Source organism: Oreochromis aureus, linkage group 6 (assembly GCF_013358895.1).
Source record: "Oreochromis aureus strain Israel breed Guangdong linkage group 6, ZZ_aureus, whole genome shotgun sequence".
Taxonomy (NCBI): Eukaryota; Metazoa; Chordata; class Actinopteri; order Cichliformes; family Cichlidae; genus Oreochromis; species Oreochromis aureus.
In genome coordinates, this window is record NC_052947.1 from 39,234,039 (window position 1) to 39,258,684 (window position 24,646).

Genomic DNA, 24,646 nt, shown 5'->3' on the forward strand with positions numbered 1-24,646 from the left:
AAAGTCAAACTCGTCTGAAGCTGAAACTTCATTTACTTTTTTTAAGAATTCCCCTCATTTCAGGTGAATAAAGAGCTGATATCTGCCCTTTATGGTCCGTACCTGCAGAAGTCAGACACATTTTATTATTGGCTGTGGAAAATCTTACATCATGGCTCTCTATCTGTATGCTGCTGCTGCTGACTGTCCCTCTCTTTATTCCCATCTCTGATCCAAATGGTAAATGGCCTGTATTTGTATAGCGCTTTACTAGTCCCTAAGGACCCCAAAGCACTTTACACATCCAGTCATCCACCCATTCACACACTGGTGATGGCAAGCTACGTTGTAGCCACAGCCACCCTGGGGCGCACTGACGGACACTGGCACCACCGGGCCCTCTGACCACCACCAGTAGGCAACGGGTGAAGTGTCTTACCCAAGGACACAACGACCGAGACTGTCCAAGCCGGGGCTCGAACCGGCAACCTTCCGATTACAAGGCAAACTCCCAACTCTTGAGCCACAATCGCCCAAAGTCGGAAGAGAATTAGGAAAAAAGCTTTTAAATACTTGTATCCCAATATTGTCTACAGATGAGCTTTAACAGTCGGGGCTTGTTATTATAGGAGAGTGTAAGGTAGTTTTAAAAGTGCACATGCTGTTTCACTGAAATTCAGTAGCTATTTTATGATACAGCATATGATCTGGATCCAGTATTTACTTGTTTATAGTGAGTGAAGTTATATTTGTGTGATTTTTTTTATGCCTATAGCTGTTAAATCATCTACCATCCTCCTCACGGGAAAAACAAGCAACTCTAATGCGTGTAAATAAAGGCAAATAAACGCTCATGCTCTCTCCAGCTGATAAAAATAAGTTAAAAAAATCCCTGAACACATGCGCAGCAGATCTCCAGGTGCATGTTGAGTTTGAATGCACTTGTTGCTTGAATGAGCAGGAGTGTTAGCAGTTCTCTAAAACCGCTGTTCGAGTCATACTTGGGTTTTTCTTTAAAGGGGATGAATGACGCAAACTGAGTTACCACAGGTAACAAAGGTCTCGTGGTAGAGGAGGATGGAGTGACCCTCAGATATTTAGTTTTTGGTTTCACCTCTCAAAATTTCACCTCACACTTGAAATTTTGAGGGGGAACAAATAATTCAGCTGAAACACTTTAAAAACTGCCAAAAACAATTTAATATAATCAAAGATTTTAAGGATGGATTAAAAAAAACAAACAAAGTCTTGTGACATTTAAATGTTTTATGTTCATGCCTAAGGCGGGTCTGTTACAAAAGATTCTCCACTATCTAACACCACAGACGCCTAGTTAGTAACACGCAGTAATGCCTCAGGGTTAGAGCGACCATATGAGGAGACATATGAGCAAAGCTGATTTTCAGTGACGGGAGGACGTATCAGAGTTAGTGCCTTTAAAGATCCGAGTGTAGTTTGAAATTGAGGCTGAAAGAGGGTCACTGATGAAAATGTTTGTCTTTCACTGCTTCTAAAATTGCTGATAGTGTGCTCTTTACTTTATTTATATACTTTTAATTTATTTAAATGTTTTTTTGTTAATGCGTCAGCTTTAGATGTGCCACACTTGTAAGTTTTACTATTATCTGTGCATAATGAAGGGTCTCCACACAGTTTTTCCACCTGGTACAACAGTGTGGAACAAAATCACAGGACCTCTGAAGTCTAACCTATCACAGCCTTAGTGTTCTGGAGAGAGAAAAACATCGTTCTCATTTTAGTTTTTGATATCTCTTAGATCACGTATCCTAAAAGCACAGGGTCGGGCTAAAGACGTCTACACTCACAGGTTTAAATATTTGATTGCAAAGAGCTCTGCTGGCAAACACAGTATGCTTCAAACCAACATTTAAACAGCTTTTAGCTTCCTGTAATCGTCCCTCCTCTTCGTAAAGCTTGTGGACATGACTCAAACCTAAAGCAGTTTAATGTAGGTGAGAGAAAACGTACAGTTCTCCTTCTATTCAATTCCAGTTCTGCTCATTTTCAGCTCCTTTCTCTCATTCTCCTTTAATAAGACAGTTTACAACAAAAATGATCATTTGTTTCATCCTGCGCTAGTTTACTGAATCAACTCTGACTGCTTAAGCTTCATATTAGCACCACACAAACATTAGAAATACCATATATCCTTATTTCTTTCACTGAAAGCATTATAATAAAGGAAATATCAGCTTTCTCCTTTTATTTCTCCTTATGTGGCTTTAAAGTTGTGAAAATCTGACAGGTTGTTCCATCTCATGATTAAATCTATACGTTTCAGCTTTTATAGCCAATACTTTTGAAATTTGAGTATTGCACGTGGTCTCTTTTTGGTATTGAAAATATTCCAGGTGGCAAAGATTCTGCTTCTTTTGGGGGAAATCTTATGATCTCTATTAGAAGCTGTTCATGTACTTTTCATTTGTGAACATTAACAGATCATAGCTTTGTAATGATGTTGATATTTTACTTATTGTTAGAATAAACAGCAAGATAAAAAAAAATGTGATTTTGATGAGGATATAAACTTTAAGACACCGGACGGTCGTGATTTTGTTGAGGGGGGGGGGGGGCTTTGTTGTTCTTCTGCTTTTGTCTGCACTGTTTCTTTCAGGTTGTTTGTTTTACATTGTTGAAAGATTCCCATCCATCGTTTCCCGTCTATGTCTGCCCTCCTTTTCCTGTCATGTCTGGCAAAATAATATTTGTTTAAAATGAGCCTAAAATACTGGAAGAAGAATTTACATGCTCCGCTTGTCTGCCGGTCTGTTACGCTGCTTTTCAAGTTACAACAAAAACACAGCTCGCACGCAGCTCATTAGCTCAGCCAGCATCTACAAAATAGCATCAATAACCACATTTAACCTTTGACTAACCACCCTGCACCCCCCAAAACACACACACAGTCAAACACCTCATAACTGACACATAATAACGTTCCTATCCTTGCTGTAAGTTCAGAGACTGTTGAGCAATTCCAGAAACTGCTGCTTGATTTTTTTTTCCGTCTCTGTAAAAATGAACATAAAAGTAAGCGGGTGGCTTGTCTTTTAAATTGAGGCTCAGTAAAAATGTCTAACCTTACCACAGAGCCCTAAAGCAGACTTATGTTTGAGTGTATTTAAAGTGCTTTGTGGACGTTTCAGATCAGTACCATCGATGTCTCGTAACTAACAACACACGCTGTAGCACCCACCTGAGCGGTGCGCGGCCTTCAGAGGCTTGGCTGCTGCCCACGGCCTGCCGGTGGCAACCAGCCACCAGCGTGTAGAAAAAAGCTGAAAGAACGCACACTCACAAAGGCGTTACAATGCATGCTGGGTTTCCATGGCAAAATGGAGGCAAAGAAACACAGGGGGAGAAAAAGGAAAAGCAATAAAAGCCATGATTGAAAACCTTTCGGGCTGGGCGGAGGACACACATGCACAGGCAAACAAGACGCAAGGAGCACGCTGATTTACAGAGTCTGGCCTGATCAAAAACACACACGTGTGTAATAAACTGCAGCATTGTTAGAACATATCGTGCGATCCCACTGGTGGGAGGCTTTTTTAGGACTGGTGGGGGCAGGGCAGCAGCTGGGAATGGGCGGGGGGGGGTGTCTGTGTTTGACTGTCCATTTGCCTTTTTATAGCTGCCCACTCCAGTTAGGAAAAAGGGAGAGACAGAGATCTAGGAGCCGAGATAATGAGGAGGTGGGTGGGTGGGCAGGGGGGTTGACGGCACAGCCTGGACTAACCACTGGATGCAGGCACAAACACATGGCGAGACCCTGTTGAGGCAGCAGAGGTTGTTTTCTGTTGTGCATTTGGGGTTGATTAAAGCAGAGCAGCATTGACACGTTGCTTCTTTTTTTCTGGACCTAAATGGTTTTATCATTTACAAAAAAAGGAAAAAAAATAGAAATCAATATGTGAGAGTGGCCGAGATAAGGGTGGGCTGCAGGGAGAGAGAACCGAGTGATATTCTCTGTGTGAACAAGTGAAAAGGCGATTGGGCTGTTTTTTCCCTCTCCTCTCAGGGCACTCAGGATTGAGAGAGGACAAGTAAGTGAGGGAGAGTGTATATAAGTTTGTGTGCCTGAGTGCGAGAGGGAGACAGAGGGAGAGAGCTTTAGCCTGGCTTTTCTCTGCTCTGCCTTTCAGCTCCTCTCTCACTGTAGAAAGAGGCGTGTCCATGGACCAGTATAAAGTCCAAGGAGAGCCACTCGTGTTGAGCCATTCTCAGGAGCGAGTCCTTTGCACTGCACACCAGCAAGAGGAGGAAACTGCAGCTGTTACCAAAAACACGGCCTTTTGATGACCGGCTTTGCATCTGGACACTTGTAGACCAGATTTTTTGGTGTTTCGGCAGAGCGTGGGCGAGCCTCGGGACTCCGACTCGAAGACAGAGCAAGCATCACCTGAACACGGCGGGGGATATCCTTCCCACTCGTTCCACCTTAACAAAAAAGAAACCCCCCAAAAACCCCAAAACTTGTCCTCATCACTCACGAGCTGAGCGCATCAAGAGCAGGCTCCAATTTCTGCGGTGTGAAATTGAATCAGAGCAACGGAGAAGCAGTACAGCAGAGGCATTGTGTGCCTGCATTTGAAACACAAACCAGCTGAAAATATCAAAGACTTTCCAGGACAAAGCGTTCCTCTCAAACCTCTTCTCAAAGTGATTATAAGCTGCACCACATTCAGAAGAGAAGGAGGCCAAAGGGACCATACACAAGGGCAAAGGATTGCGTGCAGGTGCCGGGACTGCCATGGTGCGTGGAGGTGGCGTCGCAGTAGCTCCGTCCTGCTGGGGCCTGTGGGTGTTTGGCGCCCTGTCGCTGGCGGCGCTGTGCTTGTCAGACCAGGCCATTCGCTGCCCCGTTTGCTCTGAGGAGCGCCTGGCCAGCTGCCGTCTGCCTGAAGGCTGCGAGGAAACGGTGCGGGAACCCGGCTGCGGCTGCTGCCCCACCTGTGCCCTGCCTAAAGGAGCCCACTGTGGCGTTTACTCGCCCCGATGTGGCACGGGCCTCCGCTGCTACCCGCCGAGGGGCGTGGAGAGGCCGCTGCACTCGCTGATGCATGGCCAGGGGATCTGCACTGATGAGAGGGAGGTGGAGGAGAACTCAGGTGAGAGTGAAACCGGGCTCTTCTTCTTCTTGTTTAGTTACGCTCAAAGCAGCAAAGGTCTTTCTCTCATTCGGCGCCAAAAGCGATCTGTCCAAAGCTGAAGCGGCGTCTCTGCAGACCAGAATGTTTTCTCTCTGTGCTCCCCGGACCTTTTTTACCTGATCCGGGCAGAGTTGGGGGGGTGACAATGTGCTGCTTGTTTACCCTAATCTCAGCTAAGCCCTGAAGCAGAGCATGCACACGCACCAGATCCTGATGGGAGAACGCACACAGTCCCGCTGCTGTCCTGCGGCCGCTCGCTGTGAAAGGGAGCCCTGCTGAAAGATGCAGAGCGCCAGGGTGTGCGTGTGCTGCACAAAGTTTACTGAAGGCATCCTCCAAATTTTTTTCTCGTCAGCAGAACTTGCGTATGCCATGTTTAAGTGAGGTCCTGCAGGTGAAGTGCAGGCAGTGAAATGGACTGTGGTGATGCTGGAAATGTGAGAGTCTCAGTGTGTGTGTGTGTCCCAGTGAATCTGTGTGTGTTTGTAATGGGAGGAGGTAATAAAAGCTGCTCTATGAAATGACTGTAATGGAGTGTGGCCAGTCTGGAGCTATTAGAGCTCTCTGCAATCAGTAATTTACGTGGTGCTCTTTCATGGATACCCCTGATCCTCCTCCTCCTCCCGCTGCTGCTGCAAATCTCTGACTCTTCTTCTGCTGCTGCTGATGTCTCTATCACACTCTTCTGGCTCAGCTCTCCTTTTCTGTTATTGCATTCCTCTTCCAAAGTCTGTTTCCACTTTCACACAGTGGGATGTCTAATGCTGGATCTGCATATCCAGTTCCAGTTCACTGCAATAACATCAGCTTCTTCCTAACTAGACTCTAACTGCTCGTCTCCACAAAGGGAGTGGTGCTGATTTCCATTAAATCATTTGAGACAACTGTTATAAGGTGGCGGCTCTTTTATTTGTTCCAGATTATCTGCCGCACACAGGCTCCCAGACATTTTCTGGTAATAGTAGTAGACGGGCTTTAGTTGGTGTAAAACTCGCAGGACACCCATTGTCATTGCAGCATCTGTTTCTCCTGGCCCTCTCCTGCCCGAACGAGCCCTCGAGCACATCGCCCACCGTGTCCAGCTCCTTCGTGAGGATGAGCTCATCGGCACTGTTGCTGCCAGAGCTGAAATTAGAGCCTTCTGCTCTCTGCGCAAGGCCAGCATAGGTTAGCCCGGCACATAGCGTGACTGAACAGAATCAGAAAGAAGAGGAAAGCTGTGTTGAGCTTGATATAAAAGGAGAGCTGTTTGGGTCCACACCCGTTTATCTTGCAGAATGTTCTCCCTGAATCTCTCCGATGCTGCATTGTGCAATTAGCTGAGCTGTAGCACACGGAGGGGACTTGGCGGGTTGGAACATTTTGGAAAAGTTTTGTTTTGGGGTTTTTCTGTAATCCGAGCGCTGGGTTCCGTTTGCCTCGATGTGCTTTCTCACCCCCGAGGTCTGTCAACAAAGCAGGGAAGCTCTGCCCGATAAATCTCACTGTAAATCAATTCTGCTGGCAGCAGCTCAAACCTACTGTATGAGAATGTTTAATGTAAACCGTGGCAGACGGGAGACGATCAGAGAGGCACCGGGGAGAGGCAAAAAAGCTCTAGATTTCCTTTGTGGTGCATTCACCGTACTTATGCATTATTAAACAAGGGGGTGCATCTCCTGAATACATGTCTGACACTGCCCCACTCCTAGCAACAGTGAACATGCCAGATAAAAATAGAAAGAGGGATTGTAAAAACCTAGAGAATTCGCAATAAAAGGACCCTGGGATGCAGGCACATCCTAACAGCGCACTGAGTGAATTTAGGGTGTTCACGCTGGTTGTCACAGCCCTGCAGCTGCTGGCTGGTGCTGCCTCGTGTTTAGGAAAAGTAACATATTAAATCAGGCTGTGAAGAATTATGAGCTATCTGCCCGTTTCTCTCTTCCTGAACTGAATTTCCATAGCAACAACAGGCACTACCCTGCGCCGCATGTCAAAGTCTAAGGCAGCTTTAGTGCTTCTTAATATTCCTTTCTCAGGATCCCTCTCGATCTTAATACTTAGAATAAATCATCAAGCGTGTGCTGGCATCTGTTCCCGCATTCCTGCTGGGTCTGCCCCGGTGTCGGGTATTCAGACGCTTCCCTCTCGCAGTGAAACGGATATTATTTACAAACTGATACAGATGTCAGATATGAAAAGTCTTACACCTACAGGCACAGAGGGAGTTGCATGAATGAAGCAGTCGGTGGAGCCAGACTCTGTTCAACTATGTCCAATTTACTGTGACGCACATGGGCCTTTATAAAAGCAGCATGCTAACCTAGATTTTTTCTCCCAGCACAATTTGGGAGCTCCGAACTGGTTATTAAAGATGTGCTTTCTCAAAGTTCTCTCGGCAGATGTCATTTCATATTTGCTTTCTTTGGGTTGTGCGGTGCATTTGTACAGCTGGGGCTCTTGTGCAGCCGTAAATGCGATTAGCTAATTGCTGTTCTCTGTGGGGCAGGGACCCCCTTCCAGAGTTGGAGCCGAGAGATACACAAACAACCCAACTCTGTCCCGGCCACGACACATCCTTAATCGGAGGCAAGTGAATCCTCACGGGCTGGGATTTAAGTCTGAGCCAGAAGTTCAGTAAGAAAAATACTGTAGCTCCATCTCCCGAGAACAAATGGACATTTTTACCTCCTTCAAGGAGGACATGTAACTGGCTTGGTTTGCCTGTTTGTTAGCAGAACAAGCTAGAGTTCATCTTCATGGATCTGCATGAACATTTTTGCCCCAGGTGGGGCTTGGCCCAGGTTAAGTGGAGTCCCTGGGAGTCGATCCAGATTTGGATCCAGGAATTTTTGGAAAGATTCTTCACCACTTCAAGGTAGAACAAAATTGGACCTTTAGTTTCATAGCTTCATGAAAAAAAAAACCACATCTCAAACTGACACTGGGAGTTATTGTCTTAAAGTTCTCAAGACAATATTACACTGTAATCCGGACCCAGATGTTCAGATGGAATCCAGAAATTCAATTTATACACTAAATAAATCTTTAAATTTTACATTTCAGTTGGCCTTGGTGTAGTTATGCACCCTTTGACTACATTTTCGCCTCGTAACTTCCACTAGGTCACTTAGGAAGCACTGAGTTTAGGGTTAGGGGCCCACATCCTGACCTGTAGATGTGAATCAAACTAAACGCCTCACTGGCGACAGTCTTGATATTAAGAGATTAAAAAAAGTGCAGCTGTAATCACCGATGTTTGATTTCATTTCCTGTCTTCGCACAGGGGAGAGAATCACTCTTAACCCGATTTCTCTATGTAAGAATATTCAGCTTAAAATGAATCTAATGGAGGAACCCAGAATAGTTTGACCTAGTTCACTGCAGATGCAGGGTTCCCTCTATTCACCACAAAGCACCATCAATGCATAAACTCAGCAAGGATTACTGCTCTCTGTGACAGAATTTACTCACAAATCTGTAAGCAAATGAATCTGCAAAACAAGCAGCAACACAATCTGGCCCTAGAGATATCTTACTGACAGATCCACATCGGCTCAGTTTATATAACAGACATGAATTCAGATTCAGGTTCTGTCTTCATCTCGATTAAAGACAGAATTCCTTCCTGAAAACAGGAGAAACTTAGAGGGGGCAGTGAGCCCCTGTTTCCGAAAAACAAGCTTCATTTTCATCGCCGAACAATGCTTTGATCCAAAAGTTTGACACAGGTTCAAGGATAATGTTTATCCTGATGATGATCCATCTGGAAAAGGTTCAGCCCTATCCTTTACTCGTGTTTTTCTCTCTGATCCACACCTTTGTGTGTGTGAGTGTGTGTGTTACATCTGGCTTATAAGAGGTTTAGGCTGTAGAATGGAGTATTGGGCTGAAGGGGACCTATTATGCTTTTCCTTGTTTTCTGTCATGTCTATATTGTTATAACGGAGGATTCTCACACTAAACACGGTTAAAGTTTCAAATAATGAGGTCAGCGTGTGTAAACGCAAACCATGTGGGTCAAAGCTCAGGCTTCATACTGCTCTAAACGCTCAGTTGCAGACAGTTTTTCTCGGATCGGTTTGCCGTCAGTGAGAGGGGATATCCTTACAAGGTAATCTCAGAGGCACACCTCTGGCTGTGAGAACAGAAGCCCCACACCCTGCTGTTCAAATCTGTTGTCTGCGAGGGTCAGCCGATCAAGAAATCTGCCATTAGGAGCCTAATCAGTGTGTTTGAGCCAGAAGATGAACTGAGGGCTGCATAAGTATAAGATTTTGAATCATGAAAAGCTGCTTTGAACCTGGAAATGAGCCTCATAGTTATACTTTTAAGTTCTGTTTCTGATTATGCACTTTTTTCTGCTAGTTCCTGATGAGCAGCCAGTATATAATCAAGCAGGCATTTTTAATTTTACAGATTTATTGCTCCTAATTGGTTTCTAAAGACTGGGATGTCTGTTTTGACATCCGCTGAGCAGCAGCAGGCCGTGCAGTAGCAGCAGGTTTCTGCTTTTGTGATTTAGTGTTGATTTAACTTTCTTTCAACCTTTCCTTTGACAAATTACCCCATAGCGCGGTCCAACATTTTCATTGGCCCTGACAGCAGTCCTGAACACTGTTCCTGGTGCTGTGTTAGATTCGAGCTGATGATTAACAGATTCAAAGAAATCTTCTGCCTGGAAACCGAGCGTCTGATACTGATACTCTGGCAGAGTCCAGTGTTGACCAAAAAGAGCAGTCTGTTGGTAGTAAGCCTAGATGAGTTCAGAGTTTGCTGCCAGAATCGCTTGCAAGGAAGGGGGAAAAAAAGCACATAAAAGTGTCACCAAACATTTGGGAAAAGAAGACTCCCCGAAGACCATTTGTTTTAAAAGACATTAGCTGTTGTCAGCGCAATATAAGCTATTCTATCGTGTGTCATGAAACTCATGTCGTTTTAAGTTTTATGCACCGACTGTTTGTTCATATCAAACTAATCCTCGATGTTTGGACATAAATAAAACATGAATTAATAAAGTGTCAGAACAGGAAAGTCCCGCGGCTGACAGAGCTGTGGCTCTCGCTGTAACTCAACAGAAGAGAGAAACACACAGACAAAAAGCTTACATTAGACTCAACTTTGAATCAGCACTATTGCACTGGCATTTCATTTCTGTCTTTTTTATATTGGAGTTATGATTATTTGTGATGGTAATTGAGTTCATCTGTGTGGTTAGATCTGGGGCAGCAGGGAGGGTGGAATATTAAGTCTGGAATACCTTGACACCACCCTGAAAATCAGTGTTTTCCTGCCCTCCCTTTTTGATTCGTCTGATAGGGCGATCTGCCCCACGCTCGTTTGTGGCTTTTTGGTGTCCTGTTTCACTCATTCCTGTCACATATTAAAAGCTGCTGGGAAGAAAGCTGGCTAGCATTAAGTGAAGAGAAGAACTTTTTAAGAACTTAAACAAAAAACTAAAGTTCATTCAAACTCAGGAGGAGGGGATCACTGCTTTTCTGCATCAGAAGAAGCCAGTTGAGCAGGTTCGTGTGCCTCCTGGATGACTCTTAGGTGATTTGGTTTGGGCACGTCCAACTGGGAGGAGGTCCTGGGGCCGACCCAGAACATGTTGGAAAGATGTCTCTCAGCTGGCTTGGGAATGCCTCAGTATGACCCCCAGAAGCCTGCAAGAGCTGGTTGGGAAGAGGATGGTCTGTGCATGTCTGCTTAGACCGCTACTCCCACAAACCAGACTTGCCAGAAAAGTGGCAGAAATGGACGGATGGATTTAAGAGCATTGTTAAATACATTACTAGAATCATGAGAGCAGCTAACATGTCAATACTGTTTCTGTACTATTCAATATAGAGAGTGATTTAGATCATTTATGGCTAACTTAAGCATTTCTGTGATTAATTTCACACAGTTGAAAAATATCATATCGTCCAAGTACGGATCCAGTCAAAAGTTTGGACACAATGTTTGTTCCAAGAGCTTATTTTTTTTGCAATAATCCAATAAGCCTAAGTAAAAATCCCATTGGCTTTTTGTTTCAGCCACCAGCACAATGTGAACCTCTGGGTTGGCCTACAAAAGAACAGCAACCGTGTGGCACTCTATAAGTAGCAAATATATTTTATAGCTGCTCCTCTTCAGGGTGTGTCCACCAAAACATCTCATTTGTGAATATGCTGTCCTCCAAAGTGATCTCCAGGGCCCAATGCGCTTTCAGAAAAGTGCTTGATATGATGTTTTCAGCTTTTCAAACCTCCAGGCCTTTCTAGCCTCACCTTAAACATACTCACAGCATCTGTATCCAGTACAGCACGAATGAATAATCTATAAAAGGCTGCATGTCATGTTTTTGTACAAATGTCTCATAATGGACGATCTTCAATCTGAGATCCAAGTTAGGAGAAGAATAAACGAGTGGAAAGCACTCTGAGCATAACCAAATATTTATTTGGGGAGAACATTTGTCTTTGGGCTTCACAGCCTCAGCCTTAAAAGCCACTAACAGTGGAATCTGAAATCTGATGACCCCTTCGTGTCACTGTTCTACAGTCTGCAGAGAGAAGGCAAATATATAAACAGACACATGTGGCCTGGACTTGTTATGATGTGGATTAAATCACGTACTGAGACGAACTTGTGTAAAGTGGGGTTTTTCTTTTCTAGCGATGAATGATGCCCCTCGGCACGTCACGCTCACTATGACGAAGACGTTGGCAGCAATGCGAAGACAAATATTTATGTAAAAGCTAGGTTGAGCAAGCAATGCAGTTTATTGTGTAAGAGCTTTTGAGTTTGTCTGCTAAATACGCCCAGTCAGAAGCTGCCTTGTCCTTCTGCTAACGTATCACAGTGACTAGTTGACGATGACCTAAATCTGCTGATTAACAAACAGGTGAGGGTGTCTGTTTGAACTGGTTACGGTCTTAACTTTGGTTAATCAAAATGTACCTGGTCCCTGATTCTGAGTGTGATTGTCTGCTCACTCCAGAACTTCCTTTATCTCTGCTGTGCACCTGTGACTAACAATGCGCCGCAAATGTGTCAGCGTAGGCCTGACAATGCCCTGAAGGAATGATATTTAGATGCCAAGAGCTGGCGATCCAAATCAGATGAAACCACACAGAGAAGTGGCGACTTCCTCCATGGAAAACAGCAGTGGTAGCAAACAGGACATGCCACCCCTGACCCACTTTGGCTCGCTCTACGTGGAATCGGAAAAAGTCTGAACCGGCAAAAGAGGAGAAAGAACAACTAGGAAACAGATGAAACCCCGATGGCGCTTGTGGAAGAAAGTGCTGATGAGCAAGGTTTAACAGCAAAGAGACTAAAAATATAAACAGCTGAGATATACTTCCCCCCCAGACAAACAAAGCAACATGACCTTTCGTGAGGTTTAGAGAAACACGGTCACCGATCAAGTTGTAAAACCCTCTAATCATCCCCAGGAAGTGGCCCGGGATCCTTAAAAGGGCATTCCAGGACATGTTTAAGAGTCTGAACTGCAAAGGAAAAGTTTCTGTATTTGAGCCTTTATGCACCTGAGAAAAGGCTGCATGTTGCACAAGATTAAGGAGGCTACAAACCCTTGTTTCACTGTCTATGCCAGGAGCAGTTAGCTGGATGCCTGGCAATGATCAGTGATATTAACCAGAGCTCAGATCTGGTTCAGTGATCAGAGAAAGACCAGTTTAAAAACTGTAAAACTACACTTTGAAGTCCTTTGATTCCAGTGCCAATTTGTAAGAAAGCCATGGATTATGAGCACAAAGTCCAAAGCGCTGCCAAGCCTTAAACGCCACAGGTGAAAGGCAAGATGCATGAGAACCGAGACTTTGCATTTTATTCTTTATTTCGCCCTTCTCGTGCCCCCAAAAGCTTGTGACAGTGCAAATACTCTCAAACAACCTCCATCTGGTGCGGACTGCGGTTGTTGTGGAGAGGTGGAGAATGACGAGGCAGGGGGGCATTTCCTCAGGAAACAGCTGGCTGCCTGCTGGGCTCATAATGCAGGATGATGGAGATGCAAAGGTGGCACAGACCCCCCTGCCCCCCCCACTTCATACAAACAAGCAGGAACAAGGCTGCGTGTCCTTGTGGTTAACCTGGCCTCGTTTTTAGCCTATATTCTCCACACTGTTGGCTGTTCATTGAAGGACGAGAAGACTATTAGAACAGAACAGTTAGATGCTTCACTAAATCACGCTTTTATCATTTAAATGAGAAATTATTAGCTTTCACTGCCATTCCTGGAGTGAATTTTCACCAAAATAAATCTCGGACTGTTGGTAAGACAAAATAAGGTATTTGAAGTCGTCAAGGAACGCACTATTTAACTTTCTGGAGCTCCTTCTGTAGAGTTAGGTTCATGCCCCCAAAAAAGAACTGCAAGTAAATAAGAAGACTTCTAGAAAAGTATTTTACAAACGTGCTGTGAATAGTATTTTTTTTTGTATTTCAAGGATTCATAAACCGCTTGTTTGAATTTGAAGACCTAAAGTTTTACTTCTTGTTGTTTAGCGATGGACAGGCAGGAAGAGATGACTCCCGAACACCCGAACAACAGCAATATCCGGTGCAGTCCACAGGACAAGCGGTGCATACAGAAGACCCTGGCCCGGCACCCTCCAAAATCCACAAACCTGAGAAGCAACAACGCCAGAGAAGACGCCAAAGCGATCCTGGTGAGAGAAATGATCCTCGGGCATTTCTTACGTTTCACAGAAAAACAATAAACCCAGACGATCTCCGCTGCAGCGAAATGCCTGAATCCAGCAGGTGTTTTACATTAAGGCTTTACAGTTCCCGAGTCACAAGCGTGTAACAGGCAGGTTATAAATTGAACAAATTAGTTATGTACAGGCTGTAACATTTGGTCTTGTGAATGAAGGTACACGTGCATATTTTCATTAGCATGCCATTAGCTGTTCAAACACGGGTAAAACCTGGATCCTAATCCATCACAGGCACGTTATTCAGTGCATTAATTTCACACAGACATGCGGAACATCGAAGCACAGAAATAACACATTTAGAGCTCGAGTTCACATTTCTCAGGGTCGATGCTGGGCACAAACACACCGGCTTACTTAAAGCTGCTTTTTCATAATCAGTGTCTTCTGTGCACTCAGATATAACGCTGTGCGACTTCAACCACAAAAAAAACCGACAAAATTTTAACCCTATCCCCTTCAAGGGTTTCTCCGTGAACACTTTAATCAGGTACCATCTTTAAATTACTCCCTGCAAAAGCCTGCTCTGACGACTTCCTGCGCTGGACCCCAGCCATGTTTTCTTAGTTTTCATTTTATTTTGGGAAAAGAGGAGGAAGAGGCAGGGCAGCCAGATCTGTCAGCAGGGTGGGTGGTTAGACTGTGCTGGTGTGGTCATTGCCACAGTCCAAATGAATGCTGAACTCGGCACTGACAGTCTGACCCTGGGGAACAAACTGATGGTGCTCAACCCTCTGAATATTTAAGAAATGGACCACCTTTGTGTTGGGACACCACTATTTGGTATTAGGTGGAGACCCATGATAATCTTTAACATGGGATTATTGATACAGAAGCCAATGTTCTACGAAGAACTCGCACATGAGCACGTTTAAGAGGTCAGAACGGGACATCCACAGGGCGTTCAAAACTTAGGAGTCGACCTTAACAGGATAGCTGCCAAATCAGGGTTTAGCTTTTTATGGGTTGAGTCACAAACTGCAGTTTGTGAGTAATCAAAATGTTTTTCACTGTGTTCTGAAATTGTGTTTTTGGCATTACTCATCACTTTTCATTACTGACTACAATGGTAACTTAAGATGGGTGACGCTTTTTAAAAGTAAATCTAAACTTGCTGGAGATTTTTCCATGATTTTAAGGAGCAAAGAATAATTTTCTTCCATTTTTTAGTGCCTGTTTATATGTGTGGTTGACAGCTGGTCTTTAAACGTCAAATCAAATCTTATTGCTCCTACAGGCCCCGTGTCGTGCCGAGCTCCAGAGAGCGTTGGACAGATTGGCATCGAATACTCGCACACACGATGACCTCTTCACGATCCCCATACCCAACTGTGACAAAAATGGAGATTTCCACCCTAAACAGGTCTGTACTTTCCAGCTTTCACTCAGTGTGCACTTTATTGAAATGCCGAGCAGACCGCAATCTGACCATGTCAACTGGTGAACTGTGAATCTCAATCATGAAGCCGTTACCAATAAAAATGCCTATCTTTATAGTTCAAAGAGTTCCTTTCAAACTACATAAGCAATCTTCTCGCCAAGACACAAAACATGCCTGCAGCTGATGACATACAGTCTAAATAGTTCAAGATCAACACAACAGTGTCTCCAAGCAGACTGTCACGGTCATGCCAAGATCGTTATTGTTCTAAGCTCACATGGAAAGTGATTTACTCTCAGAAATCAAGACTGTGTGTAAAGCGGTTTCCCCTAAACTGTTGGACAGTAATCACTTTATTGTTGCGATGGATGCAATTAGTTCTTGGATGCAGTTACCTGCTTTTTTTTGGGTTAGTTTATTTTTTTGCCTTTGAGAGATTGGGCAAGCGTGCAGATAAGAGTGAGGGAGAGAGAGGAGATAGGGCTGCTCTGAGCTGCACATGCAATCAAAGCAGCAGACGCAGAGTCAGTGATAAAAGGAAAGCTCTGCTAAGGCACCCGTCATCAAAAGTCTGAGCTGTGCAGATTGTGTAACACGGCTAAAGTATCTCTCTCTGCTCAGATTCGCAGGCATCTGTTTACTGTTTAACTAAAACTGCGCTGTGATAAAACATATTGGGAAGTAAAGCACAGGTCATTAGGGACAACTGGGAATCATTTCATGGCAGGGTTGCTCTGAGATTGTTAACTTGTCTGTGTTGGAGGCTTTTTGAAACAAAATCATGATGGGAAAAGTGCAAACGCACACAATAAATTTAGTATTACAGTAACTGTTGAAAGCTCAAAGAAGGAATGCTTTAACTAAACAATTCAACTGCTTTAAAAACTGCTGCGATATTACATTTCGGTACAGTGGGAATGTCTTTAATTATCAGATCTAAGGTCATCTTTTCATTGTTGAGTCCTGTTACACTGCTATCAAGACTAGTAGAGTCCAAAAACAAAAATATGGAGGTATAAATGAGCAGAATAGGTTCTCTTTAAAACTCAATGCAGTAAAACCAAAGCAATAATTTACCAAACGTGTACAGCACCATAAAGTTGATATGACCCGCAGAGCTGTATGCCTCCTTTGCTTCACAGTTAGTCCAGAAAAACTGCTATAGAACTAGAATAACGCCTTTATCTTTATGCTTGCAGTGCCACCCTGCACGTGACGGCCAGCGGGGAAAATGCTGGTGTGTGGATCAGAAGACGGGCCTGAGGCTGCCGGGGCCGCTGGAACTGCGAGGGGATCTAGACTGCCACCAGTTAATTGCTAGCCTGAGGGACTGAAGATGAGGGGGGAGGCAGTGGGGGTGCAGGACCAGCTGAATTCTACTGGTGCTTATTAGTAGAACTATATGACTAAAGGACTTCATTCTTAAGCCTCACTCTACCTGAGGCCAACGGTACTTGAGCTTGTGCAACAAAAAGGAAACCATTGAATTGAGTTCTTTTGCTATCTTGTTTCTGTGTGTGCGGGTATGTGATACGAGTCTTTTGAGCACTTGTTCTGTTTTCTTTGTATCACATGAACTTTAGGCCAATAGTCCTCAGACACATGTGCTTTAAAGTACCAGGTGGCAGAAGAAAGGCACACATACACTTCCAGATAACAGTTGTGGTTGTGATCTTTGAGAAAGAGAGAATGCAGAGCGTGTCATTTTCTCTGGTTTAGTGTAGCATTCTGGGAAAAAAAGCAGTCACTCCACCCAACAATCAAACCTGAGATTAAACATTTGGTTCATTCTTTCTGGAGCACTTATTCACCTGAATTTCTGGACAATCCGGAAAGATTCTCAAAAGACTGTGCACCAGCGTCGTTTTTTTTAAGTAACTTGTGGCTCTTAGTCTGCTATTCTTTCTTTTGTAAACCCCACTCATCTAATAAGCCAGTGAAATCAAACCATAAAATGCATTTGCTTGCGTTTGATAAACACAAAGTTTACTTCAGCCACGGCATCAGAGTAGCAATAACAGATGGGACGAGAACGAGAGACAGAACGAAAGAAAGAAACAGGGAAGAAAAGGAATGCATCAACCCCTGTCTTGAATTACCAAAATGATAAGCCATAGCTTTTCACACCACAAAGACCAAAGTGAAAAGTGAGATTAGTCTGCAAATCTGTATCTCACAGAGCCCAGAATAGTTTTGCTTCATCACCCCGTGGTTAACTCTGCACCCCCTCCCTCTTTGAGCTCTCGCTAGCATAAAGGACTGGCAGCGTAGCTGGGTTAGAAACTCTGTGCACTGCTGATAGGATAATCTTGTTTCTCCAGCTGGTGCTAAGATGCCAGTAGGACTTGTGTTTGTATGAATATGCGCCGATGTAGGGGATTTATCTCCAAACAGACTGCATGGCAGAACTTTTGGTGGTGCTACATATTGATTGTGCCAAAATACAAAAGAAAGAAAAAAAAAAGGAAAATGTTTCTACACTTTTTGGGTATTGTTTCAGATTGGAGTGATGAGCGGAGCAATTAGCATCAGCAAATGTGAGGATCACCTTCGTCTGAAAAAGGCTTTTCCTGCAGGTTTTCAGCGTTATTGTCAAATGATTAAAAAAAAAGAAAATCCCACATTAGCTTTGCACTATCACTGCAGCTGCCTGGCTGAATGTTTCATTAGTCAGTTCTGTAAATATAGAAGCAGAGTGTAATAAAGTTTAATGATTAAGCTCCTCGCAGCAAAGTAAACTTATAGCCAACATAAAATTGGGATTGGGTGACTGCGGCGAAGCAGTAAAGATAACGCAGCGATGATGTGGAAATAAAAATTCCTCTGCGTTTCTGTTATCACGCATCTGTTGAGGATTACAATAATAATTGAAGGAGTTCATTACCAGTGCAAATGACACGGTTTTCCATCATCAGCTGAATGGGCGACTTTGGTTGTTACTGACTCAAGAAAAGATTGTTGTTGCTGTCGTTGTTGTTGGTGTCCTGGCGGTTTGGGCCCAGGATTCACTAGAAAGGAGGTTCAAAAACCAAAGAACAGAACAGCATTAACATTAACCTGACAACGCACTGCTGTGTGGGCTATAATTTTAAGATGTGTCAAAAACAAAAAGACACTTAATACAAAATTTTGGCTTCTTTCTTTTTTTACTTTGTGTATGTCCACCGACTGATTTTACCTAAACAATATTTAAGTTTTAAATCACGGAGCGGTACATTCAGCTCCAAACTGAATAATAAACCTGCCATGAAAATTAGTAGCATTCATTCTAGCTTTTTACTTTTCCCACAGTGCATTGGGTTTTGACTTTATAAAAGGCAGGACAGATAAACAGAGAATGAGAAAAGAAAAATAATCTAAGCTTATCTCGTGCTTACTGGGAAAGGTAGTAAAATATTTAACCAGTGATAGCTGCTTTCAGCCCAGGTCCCTGTGGAAAACTGATATTCCCAATGTTAATGTGATCATTTTCTCTTTATGCAACTCAGTCAAGAAATTGGATTTTATTGGAGTTATTTTGCTCATTGCCAACTCCATATCTTGATTCTTAGATTCTAGTAGAGCAGCTTCAAAATAGCTAAAATAGCTTAAATGTAATGCTCATTTATCTTACACTGGGTCCTGGTGCTGCCTCCCTTTTTAGCTCCCTTTCCTCTCCCTTTAAGCCAACTGTCCTGTCTGGCAAACAATCAAGGAGTCTTCTGCCATAGACTGTATATTAAAGATGGATGCAATTTCTGAGTTTATGGCAATATGGAAGAGTGCCTTAAACTTAAAGAATAGGCAGCAGGGGGCAGGCCTCTTAATTGTAAAAAGAAGCCCAATTGTTTAAGTCTATGGGAAAATGGCCCTCGGCTCTTTGCTTTTTGACCTTATTGGTTCAGTCACTAGTTTGACTACTTCTGTATACATTATGATTTATATTCCATAAATTATAGTTGCCATTAGTGTCCAGGATACCTTATGACTGAACCTTGTGACTAAATGAGTAAATGTGCTAGTGTGCACTGTCCCTCAGGTTTTGGGTCAGATCTGACCCTGTGTTCATGACATCTGGTTTGAAAACACTAAGACAGCGATGTGAAGACCCTCATCACGATGGGTATCCTCATCTTTTATATACAGTCTATACGTATAAAGCCAAGAGGGATGAGAAACAAACAAACAAACAAAAAATCCCAAATAACAGAGCTTTTAGAGCACTCTGCACATTGGACATTGTACTTGTACACTCACTGATCTTATCTGAAACGTTCACCATTATAACAGACTATGAGACAAACGAAGGAAAAACATATTTTTTCTTTTCTTTCTTTCTTTTTTTTCCAAATGGAAAACTGTCAAAAAGGTTTATTATGATTAAACCCTGTAATGTTTAATCATAATAAACAATTCGAGCAACAATGACCAAACTCAGCATCTTTTCTTGTCTCTGTGTTGTCCGAGTTTTGCTCTCATATAAAGCATGAGTCAAGTTTCCACACACAGGTTACAGGGTATAAAAGTAATAATAAAAATCCAAATAAATCAAGCTATGATAATCTAATCACTGAAGCCAACGCTCAGTTTAAACATTTTTAGACACAGTGCATGTCACCGACGTGCAGTTTTAGTTGCTAGTAAAAACAGAAATGCATCCAAAGGTAGTTCACGTAACCACAGATAGATAAGTAGAAGATGGTATGGGTGGAGAATAATTGCTGCGGCTTGAGAATATCAAACCGAAAACTTGTTGCAAAGACTACGAGCACATTAAAATAAAGACGCCAGTTCTCATTCAGTGAACTCACAAAGATCGTTCCAGCAAATCCTATCTTACAATTCATCAACTAATGAAGTGTTACTAAACACATTTGTCTGTTAAAACAGTCTTAATCCTTGTGAGAGATGGAAAATGGTTTTGGCTTTGACTGTGTAAAGGCCTTCTAACTACATAAATGGTGTATTTAAGCTATAGTAAGTTGCTTGTCCTCTGACTTTGCTGTACTGAACTGTAATTACATTTCTCGACAATAGACTGTTTGCATTTGATATTATCTGTTAATGTGTAGAACATATGAAGTAATGTTTGCATGCATACAAATGGACTGAGGTTGGGAACAGCTGAAGTCTTGTGTATGTTTCCAGAACAGGATTGTTATACTTAAACACTGAAGTGATCGAAGAACTGAAATATAGAGTTTCAAATGAAATAATCAGCTACAGTTTAAATGTTTTCCTGATGAAAATGTACACATTGTAATACAACGATTAAAATACATTAGAAACTACAGTGTAGCTTGGTGTTATTAGTCGCAGCAGTGATATAAACCTGCATTCCTTCTGATGTCCAGCAGGTGGCGACTCCCTTGGCTGCAAAAAGAAATAAGATTGTATTAACTGAGATTTAGAAAATTAACCTTCCACTAAATTCTTTTCTGACCTCAATAAACATTGTTTGGTTGATTTCTAGGTCTTAAATGCTAGTTTAATGTAGAATAATGTTAATTTTTTTTAAGTATTGTCACATTTAGAGTAAAACTGGACAAAAAAAGAAGGGTGTGCTTTATGGTGTGACTACATCCTCTGTTGTTTTAGTGAGGTGGTGCAGAAAAAAATAACATTTGGTGCCCACCTTAATGAGGTTTAATGTAGAGTGAAAGAAAACTCATCTGTATTACATTTGTAACCATTTTTGTAACCTGGCTTTTCACATATCCAAGCATAAGAGATATTTCTGTTTATCAAATCTACAGATAAAAATAAATACATAAAAATGCATAGATTTGTCCTGTAAGGATAACACAGATTCTTTACCTTACTATTTAGGACTAAATGTGTTTTTGTGTCTAGTCACCCACCAAAAAAACAAAAACACCTGCAATGGGTGACATCATTTACATACAGTCAATGTTTATAGCAGATACTAGTTCCACTGATGGATCACGGAAAAACAGTCATCTGGTTGTCATAAAGTAGTGTTTTTGTTTTTTATCCCACTGGGAAACGTGATTTCTTGGAGTCCTCGCTTCCTGAGTACAAATGCAGAAAGTTCACTTGAGCATTTGTGGGATGTGTCTGACGCACAGAGGCCTCACACTTCGACCCTCAGGGCCCAAAGTACCGACTGCCAAATTCCTGGGGTCTGTCCCTGCCTTGACAGGTCAGAGTTAAACTGAAGGCACAGTTGGATGTGTACAAAGGTAGCAAAACACTGTAGTATGAAAATGTCAGAGATATATTTTGGAGAATGGTGCATCAAATCTGAAATATGCTCTATTTAGCGTTATGATTATTTATCAATAATAAAGACTTGCTCTTATCATTTCTTATCAGTGTCCCAGTTTAGTACAGTTAATTATAGTTCTTAGTCTTGAAGAGTTTTTTTTAAAATATCTAAGTTGCATGTGTCCAATCTCAGATCTTTACTGACCCTTTTGGGTAAAACTGCCTGTTAAACATGCTCTTGCAGTGAATCTTATGCGAAATATTTCTGTGATTGAATAACTAAATGTGAGATCCATTTCTAGCGAATATAATTAACTCGTGTTTAAATAAATAAATATAGATTCCAGTGTTTGTCTGGCTCTGTGACTATTTCAATCTGCTTACATGGGATTTGTCAGATAAGTGAAGTACAGCATTGCCCACCTTTGAGCACCAGATCATCATAAAGTTGTTCGAGATACTCAGGCGCAACATACCCAGTGACCTTCTGGCCCAAGGCCAGTAAAAAGTATACTGGGCAGCTGAATGGATAACGAGTTGACGAATGCAATGAACTGAAGCAAACTATTCTTGGCAAGCAGTTTTTCACCACAGTCAGTATTTTTACTTTAACTCTGTGAGGTCATCATAGGTGGGAACTCTAACCTGATCAAATTTTATATTTCGAAGCTGTTAAGTAATGATGTAAGGATGACAACTTAGACATAGAAGGGTTAAAGAGAGTGTATGAGGCAAGGTGAATAAAGGCGCTGTTCTTAGAGTCAATGAAAACAGCAGGAGGGCTGCATTGGTGCAGGACTCAGAGCAAATCTTTCACTTATATATGCAGCAAAAGAAAGTAGCGAGCAACACATTTGCTAATAAAACATTTCAGCTCAGGCAGACTCAAACAGAGAGCAGCAGCGATGATGCTCAGGATCACTTTGCTATACCATAAAAAATAAAAGCACAATTGCACCTCCACTCACACATGGTGAAGCGGCCATCAGAAGACGGAGACACTGTGGTCATAAAAGGATGGACACAGTCAGCAGCGATACTCGTTAAGGCTCTGTGGGTTAAACGATGCTGAGTTAGTACTAAAGAGCCCAAAGTGTACCAAGAAAATATCCCCCACCACCACCACCAGTGTGAACCGCCGATGCAAGCAAAGATGCATCCACTTCCTCGCTCAATCCGGTTACACCAAATTCTGACCATCCAAATGTCACAGCAGAAATTGAGACTCATCAAACCAGGTAACGCTTCTCCAATCTTCTCCAATTCTGGCAAGCCTGTGTGGACTGTAGCCTAGGTTTCCTGTTCTTAGCTGACAGCAGTGGCACCTTGTGTGGTCTTCTGCTGCTGTAGCCCATCTGCTTCAAGACTCAACATGCATCTTCGGATATGTTCTGCATATTTCGGTTGCATACCTTGAGTTACTGTTGTTTTGCTATCAGGGCGAAGCTGTCTGGCCTTTCTCCTCTGACCTCTGGTATCAATGAGGAATTTTCAACCAGAGAACTGCCGCTGACTGGATATTTTCTCTTTTTTGGACAATTCTCTGTGAACCCTAGAGATGGTTGTGTGGGGAAATCCCAGCAGATCAGCAGTTTCTGAAGTAATCAGAGCAGCCTGGCATAAACAACCATGGCAGTTTCGAGCCATTTAATTACATTTCTTCCCTATTCCCATGCTCGGTTTTAAATTCAGCTGGTAGCCTTAACCTTGTCTACATGGCTAAATGCACCAAGTTGTTGCTATGTGCATGCCTGATTAGATATTTATCATGATTGGTTATTTATATCACTTTAATGAGCAGCTGAACCAGTGTACTTAACTGAGTGTTACTCTGGGCTATTGTGACCAAACTAAGCAGGGTATAAACCTCTGAATAAAACGTGACTACATAATGAGCTTTAGTGATCCGGTGAACAAAAATACATTTATGAAAAAAAATATGTATATGAAGTTGTTGCCTCGAGACCAAATGTAGAAAATAAAATATTTAGAAGGTATGAGTGAAAATATGAACAAGGAGAATTTATGTTCTCACATCTTAATCTGGCACTATATATTTCCCTCAGCCTACAGTGAAAGCTTTTTAAATTGATGCGTTAATCATAAAACTCGATGCAGTCATGCAAGGAACCTCTGGAAGGTTACATCATGATAATGTGAGTTTAGCAGCTTCTAAAAATATCTCTGCCATCTAACACCAGAGTAAACTTTCACGTCTGCTTAGTTCCACTGCCTGAATCTATTTTGGCTTTATATGCTTAAGGACTGATTGTGCATTACCAGAGGAGCTTCATGGACTCATTTAAAGTGTCACATGGGATATTCTGCCTCTGGGCATCCACAATCCCACAGCTATACCTGGGAGGCCCTGCACAAATGTCCATGTAAAGCCTGCATTGTAACCGAACTTGCGGGAAGCATGTGACCTCCACCCTACCTCCAGATGAACTCTGTTGCAGGTGTGCAAGGTTAAGCAAGGTCCTTGCCATGCCTTGTTTGGAATCTGCTCTCCGTCTCATCCGTTCAGCTTTCTGGCCTTTCGTTACCTGGAGAGTCAAAGGAAGGTGAAGCACCAGATGAGCTCACATCGGTGTCTGAATGCATATTGTGCAGGAGGCAGGTCATGCAGAAGTAAAATAAATGTACAGAGTAAACAGAAAGAAAGAGGGTCACAATGACCACAATCAATTAACAAATTCAAAACAAGAACTATTCAGGCTGAATGGGCCAAATCCCACGGGCTTTTCTTTGTTTTTTTAGGGAACTCACTATTACAACTATTGACCTGGGCGGCTCTCAGACAATGTGAACAAGAATGCAAAGTATTTCAGTCCTAACAACAGGGGAGCCGTGAATGGGGCAACCTTGAGTTTATCAAAAGCTCACAAGCCTGTGAAGCATCCATAATGCAGCTTATGGTATGGTGACATAAGAAATCATTCCCCCTATATTGCAAGAAAAATGAGCTTACTGCCTTAACATGGAAATAATATATGCTTTCCACGGGTGATGGCTGCAGAGCATCTGCACTGACCTGGCTGATTTTTGACATGATGCGTTTTGCAGTCAGGGGTGACAATGCAGGTCAGCTTTTCGCAATCCGGGAGCAAACTACATCATGCTACAACGTTGCACATCTGCAGCTTAAATTTAAAGCCACGCAGGGAAAATGTGAAATCCCACTCGGCAGCTCTGTT

General features: G+C 42.7%; 2 protein-coding genes across 4 annotated transcripts in view; one reads left to right on the forward strand and one right to left on the reverse strand.

Moving 5' to 3' along the window:
* Positions 1-24,646, reverse strand: part of LOC116320248 (zinc finger protein Aiolos-like) — an 85,890-nt gene that overhangs the window by 12,012 nt on the left and 49,232 nt on the right. For 2 of the 3 annotated variants that reach the window (XM_039613327.1, XM_039613328.1), the window contains exon 2: positions 23,887-23,995. The gene's annotated coding sequence lies outside the window, so the exon portion shown is untranslated. Of the gene's footprint in view, positions 1-23,886; positions 23,996-24,483; positions 24,617-24,646 lie in introns of those variants that run through there. The other variant, XM_039613326.1, reaches the window with a different exon arrangement.
* LOC116320235 (insulin-like growth factor-binding protein 4) lies at positions 4,129-20,514 on the forward strand. The gene is made up of 4 exons (XM_031739788.2): positions 4,129-5,111; positions 13,650-13,813; positions 15,099-15,224; positions 16,442-20,514. Exons 1-4 carry the CDS (start codon positions 4,754-4,756, stop codon positions 16,574-16,576), a joined length of 783 nt encoding a protein of 260 aa, XP_031595648.1. The 5' UTR covers positions 4,129-4,753; the 3' UTR covers positions 16,577-20,514.